The sequence below is a fragment of the Epinephelus moara genome, chromosome 18 (assembly GCF_006386435.1).
Source record: "Epinephelus moara isolate mb chromosome 18, YSFRI_EMoa_1.0, whole genome shotgun sequence".
Classification (NCBI taxonomy): domain Eukaryota; kingdom Metazoa; phylum Chordata; class Actinopteri; order Perciformes; family Serranidae; genus Epinephelus; species Epinephelus moara.
Window position 1 is genome coordinate 20,072,261 of NC_065523.1, and position 11,660 is coordinate 20,083,920.

General features: G+C 41.4%; 1 protein-coding gene across 1 annotated transcript; it reads right to left on the reverse strand.

The window, feature by feature from the left end:
- Positions 1 to 1,682: 1,682 nt before the first annotated feature.
- LOC126405627 (medium-chain acyl-CoA ligase ACSF2, mitochondrial-like) lies at positions 1,683 to 7,084 on the reverse strand. The gene is made up of 16 exons (XM_050069428.1): positions 6,978 to 7,084; positions 5,656 to 5,851; positions 5,123 to 5,251; positions 4,798 to 4,851; positions 4,165 to 4,283; positions 3,856 to 4,018; positions 3,654 to 3,749; positions 3,418 to 3,569; positions 3,242 to 3,333; positions 3,090 to 3,166; positions 2,897 to 3,004; positions 2,659 to 2,810; positions 2,412 to 2,553; positions 2,080 to 2,190; positions 1,929 to 1,997; positions 1,683 to 1,818 (listed from the first exon to the last, which is right to left on the reverse strand). The coding sequence occupies exons 1-16, from the start codon at positions 7,082 to 7,084 to the stop codon at positions 1,768 to 1,770; spliced, it is 1,818 nt and encodes a 605-aa protein (XP_049925385.1). The 3' UTR covers positions 1,683 to 1,767.
- Between the last annotated feature and the right edge of the window lie 4,576 nt (positions 7,085 to 11,660).

The window sequence follows — 11,660 nt, forward strand, 5'->3', positions numbered from 1 at the left end:
TGTGGCTGTGCTTTCAGCTACTGCTGGACGGAGTTGTGACGACGTGGGGTCCTCCGTTCTTCACGACCCTGATGGTATGAGTCATCCAAGGTGAAGACCGTGGTGACAGTCTGAGTGAGGTCGAAATAGATCGTAAGTTATACCTATAACTATGGATCTATAAGACCAAACGATGACCGTCACCATTCTCTTGTCGTGCAGAACGGGCTGAGGCGTTCCAGGCAAGAGGAGGAGGCAGTGTCACCCGGATACTCTTATAGACTACGAGTCAAGCCTCCTAAGGTCAGTCACATGACTTTGTTGACATAAGGTCTCNAGGCAAGAGGAGGAGGCAGTGTCACCCGGATACTCTTATAGACTACGAGTCAAGCCTCCTAAGGTCAGTCACATGACTTTGTTGACATAAGGTCTCAAGGATAGGTAGTAGGATGGCATCATTCAAGGTGAAGACTGTGGTGACGGTCATCGTTTGGTCTCATAGATCCATAGTTATAGGTATAACTTATGTTCTCTACAATGAGCGCATTATAAGCACTGAGTGCTTCACATGAAAATAGACATAGTGGACATAAAACAGACAAGGCAATTTAATATAAAAGGACACTTAAAAACAGTTTAAAACATGGATTGACTGATTCATAAAATCATAGATTTGTAAAACTATAAATCATAAAATCCAGTAAGATTCTAAATGAGTTGCAGCAGCATAAAGCGTAAATAGAAAGTGGAAATTTATTGAAACATCTTTATCATCTTGTCTAACAAATTGACAGAGAAATATGTCAAAGATGAACAATATAATGCCAAACCCTTGTCAACTTGACTTGGTAGCACAGAAATTGTATTGCACATTGCATCTGTTCCTGAGTTATGGCGCTGAATAATGGCCAGAAAAGTTACATTATGATGCCACAGTGCCTCATCATTTCATTATTTTATGCTATTAGACATATGTGTGACATTTTGTCATAATTACATATACATTCTTGAGATATGGCTAAAACATGTTGTGTTATGCTACAAATGTCTGACAGGATAAAATGATAAAGTGATGACATTTTTTTATTCAAAAGGTTGATAATCACAAACTGAACAAAATGTTGGTTTGAATGATTACAGCTTCACATGATGGAGCCTGCAGTGCCACCTACAGGCCATGGGATACTTTTTCCTGTGAACATGCAGATCCATGCCAAGTAGGACATGGATCAAGCATCCCACAGTGCAATCCAGGACCAACATTGCTATCAACCAATCACGGCCCTCTAAAATCATCAGTGTGCTGCGCCTGTGCTTCTTTTAAAATTCTTTGAGCTTCTTCAGAGCTAAGCTACGTTAACAAAGTAGAAGTTAGGACAAGTGAACAAAATCCTTATGAGGATTAGCTAGATGAGTTAGCTTGCTAACAAGGGAGGCTATGCTAACAAGTAAGCTTCCCAATAGGCTAGAATATTGTTTTAAGCTTGCTCGTTAGCATAGCCTACCTAGTTAGCAAGCTAACTTGCTAATCCTGCTGTAGTTTATGAGGTTTTTGTCCGGTGTTACGGAGAATTTTGTTCAATTGGACAAACTTAATCTTGGAAAACTTGGTTGAGCTCGGAGCAGCACAGTGATGATGTCAGAGGGCTGTTTATGGGTAGTTGCAGTGTTGGTCCAGGAACGCACTGTGAGATGTTGATCTCGGAGCATGTCTTAATTGGTTCATTCACATCATGCAAAAGGACACCCCTCATTAATATACTTAACAGTTTTTCCACTAAAACAACATCAATGGAATAATTTCTTCTCCATTTCTTCCTTCAGTATGTTCTTCTTCACCTGTAAAAACAAAAAGCAGCAGCCATTTCAGTCTCAGTGTAGTAATCAACCATATTTTACCGCTGCCATCTTAATAGTTAGGTTGTTGGTGTCAGATCAAAAGCGTGTACCTTTCCTACAGCTGTCAGAGGGTAGCTGTCTACGAACATCACATAGTGTGGGATCTTGAAGTGAGAAATCTAGGAAGAAACAACACAAACTGAAAAGCTGTGCTTTGATTATGAGTATGCTGGGATATTGTATTAAATCACCTACTCTCACCTGGCCTTTGCAGAATGCTTTTATCTCCTCTGCACTGGAGGTCTGGCCCTCCTTCAGCCTGATGCAGGCACACACCTGCTCACCCAGCCTCTCATCTTTCACTCCAACCACCTGGGAAACAGGGAAAATGACTAGAATGTAGAATTAGCGTCTCGGCTCATTGTAAAACATCGAATTTATTCTCATGAAATGATGAAATGAACATTAAACAGAACATCTACAACTGTATTCACATTAAGCAAAAGAGATTATGACTTCAAGGTGTATCTTTGCTGTCAGCTGTGTGGAGGCCATGTATATCTTTGCTGCCCTCTAGTGCTATTAAGTCTCACCTGCACCTCCTGTACTTTGGGATGTGTATAGAGAAACTGCTCTATCTCAGCAGGGTAGATGTTCTCCCCTCCTCGGATGATCATGTCCTTTGTGCGTCCTTCAATGCGGCAGTATCCCAGACTGTTCAAACTGGCCGTGTCACTGTGTAGAAGAGAAAAATCAACTCAACCCCTATTCCAGAAACATGCCTCTGTATTTTATCTTTAAGATAAACATTAATTATTTATTGTACATGTAGGATCTTACCCAGTCCTGTACCAGCGGTCTTGGGAGATAACCTCTCTGGTCTTCTCCGGATCGTCCCAGTATCCATGCATCACACAGCTGCCTCTGATCATCAGCTCTCCTGAGGCCCCCAGAGGGACAATCTCCCCAGTAGTAGGGTCCACCACTTTGGCCTATGGCAAAGACACACCAGCACACTAAATCACAGTATAGTTATGGTGATGGGTAGATAAAGGTTTGTCCAAAAAATGGGTCGTACCTCAGTGTGGTTCATGATACATCCAATAGTATTTATCTTCAGGTCCTCGTTGTCTTGTGGGAATCCCAGAAATGTTACGGGGCTGTTCTCAGTGGTTCCATAAGCTAACTATTAAAACATGATGCACACGTGTTCACACATGCTGGAGAAGCTATACTCGTATAAGTTTTATATTGGACATGTAACCTCTCACCGTTATTTCTTTCATGTTCATGTCTGTTCTCAGTCTTCTCACAACCTCAGGAGGGCACGGAGAACCTCCCATGAGGCCTAAAACACAGCAGCACTTATTGAAAAGCTTGCTAAACACCAATCTAAATACAACACAGTCTTCAAATCACTCACCAGCTTCAACTGATGAGAAATCGTACTTGTGTAAATCTGGTTGGCTGAGCATGTCAGTGTACATTGTGGGAGTGCCATAGACAAAATTGCACCTTCAGTGAGAAAAGTAAGATTCGATTAAGTTGCATAATGTTGTTTATTTGATAGTCATTTAGGTGATGAGCAGCATGCCATACTTTTCACTCTGAATGGCCTCTAGGTTGGCTCGGCTGTTGTAGCCAGGGGAAGGGAAGACCAGTGTGATGCCATGTACTGCCATACTCATCCCTCCAGCCACAGAGCCAAAGCAGTGGTACATGGGTACAGGCACACACACTCGCACCTGAGGCTGATAGAAATATGGCCTTTAAGATTAATTACACTTTCACTACCTGCGTTTTCCTAAAATAAGAAGAGACAAGTATAGACTTACTCTGCATCCATAACCAAGTCGAAGACCCAAAAAATAAGCATTGTTTACGATGTTGTGGTGGGAAAGACATGCTCCCTTTGGACTCCCTGTAGTCCCCTGGAACAAATAAACAAGCAACATGATTTGTTTTGAATCATTGTAAGATTATAATGTCAGTCACATACAATACATGTGTGATAGTGTGAAAGATGCTGAAGGTTACTGATGTGAACTGGATGTTGATGGGCTCATCGAAGGACAGTTTACTCTGCAGATCCATCAGCTCTTTGTGGTGTCGACTCTCTCCTGCTTGCATCACATCCTCTACGTGGAGCATCCCTGGCTGTCTGCTATCTGTCACAATCACCATTCGCAAGTCTGGCAACCTGGCAGACCCAAAACAGGATTCTTAGGTCACATCCACAAAACTATTACTCACATATTGTAAAGTATTTACAGTCTTTTGCTACCGAAATGACAATAGAGGAAGAACATGTGTTAGATGTGACATTTCTCATTGGCTCAGTCAAACCTGGAGCTTCTGATCGTGCCTGTTGGCGCTGTGTCGATCTCTGGGCAGAGTTCCCTCAGCATCTCACAGAAATTTTGGGTTTTAAAGCGGGTCGGGCAGACCACAGCTTTACACTGGACCTGCATGTGACAAATCAGGTCTGTTGCATTTCTGTATTTACATAATTGTGTGTAAGAATTATTTTTTCTATGAAATACATGTGGTTCTCACTGGTGGCAGAAATACTCCTATCTTTTCCTTAAGTATAAATAGCAATATCACAGTGTAGAAATGCAGTGTAGAAAATCTATAAATTTTACAAATGTAAAAACATTACTAACATGTACATTACTTCAATGTTGCAGCTGGTATAAGGGCGCTTGTGTTTTCTCTGTATATACTGCCACATAGTTTGCGAATTTTGCCAAGGGACCAATAAAGTCTGATCTTTTTTCCATAATACATATCTATATTTTCTATTAATAATCTGAACTTGCAAAGTAACTGGAAACTAAAGGTATAAAATAAATGCAGTGGAGTCAACAGTGCAATATTTGCCTCTGAATTATAATGTAGTAGAAGTGTAGAGTTGCCAAAAAATTTAAATACTTAGGTACAGCACGAGTACCTGGAGTGAATGTACTTAGTTACTACCTTCTTTAGAGTAAACTCCACTTCCTTCACCTGATAGGCCGGGTTCAATGACACCTGCACATATAACAACAGTTGTCAAGTGTACATTTCCAGCCCTTCAACCCACATTTTCCAGAGGGCTTTATCATAGATACCATATTGTACACATAAAATATTCTGCACTGCATGGCTGAATGTCATATTATATCATAGTGTGTTAAGAAGTGAATACTTATAGTATTATGGTACAACAACAGAATAGCTCTTCAGGGCCCCTGAAAGGGGTTAATGTCCTACTCAATGACACTTGACAATTGTTAAAGCTGCAAACAATTCCCAGACTGACCAGTATGATTCCAGCTTTGGCTGAAGCAAACTGGAAAAGGATCCATTCATACGTGTTGGGTCCCCAAACTCCCAGTCTGTCGCCTCTCTTCAGGCCCAAAGCAAGCAAACCTGCAGCCGCCTTGTCAACCTGCACCAACAAATGTCACAACAACAGTAGATAATTCTTCACCAACAGTTAGTTAGTTCGTTAGCTTTAAAGTTTTTTGTAATTTACAGAAGTTTGGTGATGATTTCCCCAAAAGAAGAGCACCAATGCACACCATCAAACCAATGGGTGCTACTTCACATAGAGTCATTGACGAAACAGGCTAAATAGTTTTAAGAAGGCACATTCTGTGCATCAGGACAGCCACACGTGATTTTATTAGGCGTAATTTAGGCGTAATAAAGTTCAAATGGCTATTCTATCATGTTGACACTGCAATAAAATGTACAAACATCTCAATAGTTGTTGCAGAGACTCATTGGTACATCATTAATAGCTGTTTTAAGTGTTGAAACATGCATAAAGGCACAAAGTCTAAAACTCACATCTTGTTGAAACTGTGCAAAGGTTTTCCGGATGCCGTCCTGCAGGAAGGCCACAGCTTCACGGTCAGGCCAGCGCCGCACTGTGGAGTCCAGGCACTGGCCTACAGTCAGGGGAAGCAGAGAGATGGTGGAGGTACCATGGACGTAGCTGGTAGTCAGAGAGGGTTTGTTGGGAGGAGTGTCCACATGGAGGGACCTGGCATACATAGAATTAGGAAAGCACAGGTGTTTCACATCAAGAACATCAGGCTTAGTCTTCATGGCTAAGGAACATCAAAACATCAGTGGATTAATGCAAACAGACTCAACTTTGAGGAGCCATTTTTTCAGTGCACTGATAATGACCCTTAAACCTAAAAGAACCAGAGGCAGGTTTCAGTGACAGTCTCTGGCCTAATCTGGCCACACTTTTTATACCGATATTGCAGCAAACTACAGTGCATGATTAGCAGGCTGCAAACCCAGAAATAAATCCAGAAGGTGAGGAGATGCGAAATGGGTCGACACCAGGTTTTGACATGGAAGAAGAATGCTTAGAGTAAAAAGGAAGATATTGGTATCTCTGGTTCTGCTGTGTTGTTTTTGTAAAAACAAAACAAAAGGAAAAACCCTAGAATTAGGCTACAGCTTTGTGGTTGTACGCCTCCGCTAACCAGTCAGGTTACAGTTACAGTTTGCGTCCATGTCTGTCCAGACTCATATAAATATGGATGTTGCTGTGAAGGAGCTAAAACCTTTTAACACGTGGATGTCTCTCCTTCTGTTCCTGAGTTATGGTGCTGAATAATGGCCAGAAAAGTGTTTCTGCAGAACATTATGACCTTTTAGATAAAAAATGACATAATGCCTCTGGCAACAGCTGTTGCCAACACGGAGGCATAAAAACTGTCCATTCTGAGACAGACAGTGTTATAGAACACAATTGTTCAATTCCCTGGCCATTAATGAAAGTGCATTGTCTCTATACAAAACCAGTTCAAAATACTTGGTTGTGGAAGATGGACTTAACACAAATTTGTGCTTATAATATGTTAATATCAACATGTCAGCAAATAAGAAATACAGGCAGTCAGGGGCACACTGAAGGTTAAAATGTTAAATGACAACCAGCTGTTTAATTTAACCTCCTCCTGGCTAAAAGTGATGGACCCAGTGAGATTAGTATTGTCTGTAATACTGTTGTTATGTTTTTTTTTAATTATTGACCAATTACCAATTCTACATTTAGATCTTTGTCACTTGGTTTCAAAGCATCTTCAATAAGTATTTGAGTACAACCATGTTGCCATTTCACCACCGCACATAAAATGCATTGAACTCACCGACCCCACTGGAGCAGACCTGTGCTGCATAATTTCCAAGCCTTGCTGTGTTTGAGTCCATCCACAGATCTGAGACTGTGAGCACAGGATCTTAACAGTGCTGACATTGCTCCTAAGTATCAAACAGTCTGTTACAGCTGGATCTAAACACTGTCTGGTGAGCAGATACTGGGTCCTAACAACTAATAAGCTCAGTCTTACCTGCCTATCTTGAGTTGAAATTTACCACCCATGTGTAATCTTTAACTTCCACTCATTCTCACTGGCTAATAGCCAGTTGTCAATATAAAAAGATTTATACTGTTCGCACTAAAAAAGCCAAAGACAAGGAGCTGATAACAAACATGAGCCACCAGGACAGAAAGAGGCTGGCACTACACATCAGTATATTTATTGAAATATCAAAATAAAATAAATAATAAAATATGTCCACTGCGACTCTTTGCAACCACAAAATGATATTATCTTTAGTCCTAATGTTAGTGAAAAATATTCTAACCTATTGGCAAGCTAACTCGTTAGCATAGCCTACCTAGTTAGCAAGCTAACTCTCTAACCCTGCAGTAGCTTATAAGGTGTTTGTTCGATGTTACTGGGGATTTATTTTTCAATTGAACAAACGTAATCTTGGAAAACTTGGTTCAGCTCAGAAGAAATACAAAGGAGCAGTGCAGTGATGATGTCAGAGGGCTGTGATTGGTTCATTGCAATGCTGGTCCAGGAACACAGTGTGGGATGTTGATCCAGGAGCATGTCCCATTTGGCTCAATTACATCATGCAAAAGGACACCCCTTAAAAAAACATTGAACTCACCGACCCCACTGGAGCAGACCTGTGCTGCATAATTTCCAAGCCTTGCTGTGTTTGAGTCCATCCACAGATCTGAGACTGTGAGCACAGGATCTTAACAGTGCTGACATTATTTAGTGTCACACAGTCTGTTACAACTGGATCTAAACACTGTCTGGTGAGAAGATACTGGGTCCAAACAACGAATAATCTGATTCTTACCTGCCTATGTTGACACAGGTCGAAATTGACCTCTCATGTGTAATTGTCAACTTTGAGTCATTCTCACTGGCGAAAAGTCGACCATTTCAAAAGATTTGTAGACTGTCTGCCCCCAAAAAGCAAAAGACAATGAGCTGCTTTAAAAAAAACATGAGCCACCAGGAGAGAGACAAACTGGCATTACACTTGCTTTATTGAAACATCTTAATCATATGTCTGACAAGTGGACACAAAGACACTAAGAGTTGTGCAACATAATGACTAACCCATGTCAACTAGACCTGGTAGCACAGGCCTTGTGCTATATTAAACAACACAAACTGCATTACTGTGCTTTGATTATGAGAATGTCGAGATATTTTATTTTTAACATAACCTACTCTCACCTGGCCTTTGCAGAATGCTCTTATCTCCTCTGCACTGGAGGTCTGGCCCTCCTTCAGCCTGATGCAGGCACACACCTGCTCACCCAGCCTCTCATCTTTCACTCCAACCACCTGGGAAACAGAGAAAATGACTAGAATGTAGATTTAATGTAGTGCAGCAAGGTGTATATTTGCTTTGACTGGAAGCAATGTATCGGATCTTTGCTGCCATCTAGTGGTTCCAAGTCTCACCTGCACCTCCTGTACTTTGGGATGTGTATAGAGAAACTGTTTCATCTCAGCAGGGTAGATGTTCTACCCTCCTCGGATGATCATGTCCTTTATGCGTCCTTCAACGGCTCTTACCCAGTCCTGTACCAGCGGTCTTGGGAGATAACCTCTCTGGTCCTCTCAGGATCGTCCCAGTATCCATGCATCACACAGCTGCCTCTGATCATCAGCTCTTCTGAGGGCCCCAGAGGGACAATCTCCCCAGCCCTTATGTCAGTTGAAACACCATAGATGTGAATTTGAGTGTGAATATCTGTCTGTCTCTATGTGTCAGAGCTGTGATAGTCTGGCGACCTGTCCAGGGTGTACCCCACCTCTCGCTCAATGTCAGGTGGGATAGGCTCCAGCCCCCCACGACCCCCAAGAGGATAAGCTGTTACAGAACTGAATGAACGAACTACAAGCCAACTTGGTGAGATGAAAGCAGGCATCACAAGCAAACAAACAAAAAAAACACCATGGAAACTTCCTGTGCTCTTCCTTCCCCCACTGGATAAACTCAGGAACATGGATTCCTTCGACGAGATGACCACCAAAGACTTGAACGACACTTTCTCAGAGACAAAGTTAGACAAAATAAAATATCCTTACTGGCCACACAAACCCATTGCTGAACTGTAAATGTAACCCCCCAACCATATCCTATATATAATGTATCTTCCACTGAGGAAAATCTGTTCAGTATGTGTATAAAAGTCTTGCTTCATTCTTTCAGAAGTAAAAAAAAAAAAAAAAAAAGGACTGAAATGTTCCTTTTTTCTGCTGTAAGACCTTTATGAGTGGGGAAAAAACATAAATGAAACAAATTACTCCAAGTAATTGATGACTTTAAATGATTCCTGGAAGTAAATCATGAAACTATGGTACAACTTTCTTGCTTGTCGTGATCACTTAAACAAATTCAATAAAAGGTCTTCAGTGTTCACAGGCCCATTATAAACAACCCCACAGACCCCTCGCAGGCAAACAACTATTATTTTATTACTGAATTTCTTCCCAGGCGTCATGAACTGAACTTGATCTGTTGGACTTTGTTTTCTTTCTAAATTTGGTATGAAATATCTTCCAACACTCACTGAAAATCCAACCCTTGTGGATACACTGATGACTTTTTAAGTACACACTCGGCCAAATCACTCTCAGCTGAAAGCAGAGTACGGTTTCCTTCCCCAGTGGGGTCACTGTTGTCTTTGGGACAGTGACTTGTAGTTGTCAGTTTTCTGCATCAGCAGGGTAGCACCACTCTTCTCTTTGTATATTTACTCATGTCTGCAGGTAGGCACGGCCTCATTGCGTTGGACACGTCCTGTGTTATGTTAGACAGAATCAAGCCATCCATCAGCGTGTGGACGGCTTGTCTGCAGTACAAATGATCATCGCTGCAGCCCTTTTATTATGCAGTGTCAGTCTTGTACGAGCTTTGTTATGACTACAGCATAAACCTACATTTCACCACGGCTAGTAATACGAGCTGTCTCTCTGGGATTGGAGAGAGACTTTTAACATAAAGCCTACTTTCTGTGCTCTTATTACACTGTTATTATGGGTTCGGTTTGTGGGCTAATACTGTACATAACTCCGTACATCGGTGCAGACATGATGATGATGAAGTGGAGGGATGTGCTCTGGCCTCAACATTGTCATTGTCCCAGGATACAGCAGTGGCAAGAGACTGTCTTCCTCTAGGGGGCAGCATCTGTCCTATTGAGAGGGATGTGTGACCTGTGTGTATCCAGCCTGCATGGGGTGTTAACCAAATGTCACTGCCATCAAGTCATTTTTAATAATCCATTTATTAAGGACAGTGTCTTTCTGAGCAGACTGTGTGAAAATGTAAGTGTTCACTTTATTTTTAAGGGGGAATTAGCCAGAAATGGTCATGTTTTATATTTGCAGCACATATTAGTTTCAGATGGATAAAGGATGAAGAAAAATAATGTATATATTGTTACTTTAAATGTTCTCTTTTTTTCAAACTTGCAAAACTTTAGATTCCTATAATGCAGTCTAACATTTAAGACAATGACTGGATTATAAAAGCGAAAATAACCCAACTCTATTTCCAAAATACTGAAGGAAAACAATAAAATGGGACTCAACAACTGATGCACATATGTGTGTGAAATTCAATCGACAGTATTTGAGAAAAAAAAAGGCTGTGGTTTCTCATGTTTTACTTATTCCAATCTTGGATGAAACTGGTACACCAGCACTGCACTTCCACAAAGTTTGGCGATTTGCTAGAGACATCTTTAAAAAATAAATAGTGGTTGAAATCAAAGCAGCAGATGTTGAGATATCCCGGTTCAAGCTCCAAGAAACACTGGATCTCACAGTTTTCATAATGCAACTTGACAGTGCATTTCATTAGACCCTCCTCTGCCGCTGATTGCTCATGTCTTTAAATCTGTACGTTCCCAGTTTATAACAAAATAATTTGCAGCCCTCCGAGCCTAAACCTCGATGACTCTGGTGGCATCATCACGGATATTTCTTCAGGCATTGCAAAGGTCCTCCAGAACCACAGGAGACATAATACAACGGTTTCCACAGTCATAGCAGTGGAGGAGTGTACAATATTTCTTTCAGCAGTCTCACAGTTTTTTAGATGCAAAATTTTAACTGTCAGCACATGGTGAGGCTCCTGCGCCCTGATTTCCCTACTCAGACATGTTATGCATTCCACAGTAAAGCGGTGATAATCCCCCCAAAATCGACACATTATGTCATGCCAGCTAGAGCTTGTGTCTTTGGTTTGCAACTGGATAAACTTGACTGTGGTGCAACATGAGCACGCAGCTCTGCAGCAGCTTCCTCAAGACGAGAGTGAGATTAAAAAACTGCACGTGAATTTAAGTGATTTCTCATGCAAAACTGGCTTCTTTTTGTTCTCTTTCTGTCCTGCCATTGCCAAGTGTTGGATTATATGTTCAGTGCTAATCAATCAGGTTGACCTTTGACCTTTGGGAGTTCCTGCAGGTCCCTAGCAACGCAACAGGGTCTTGAACTCTGATT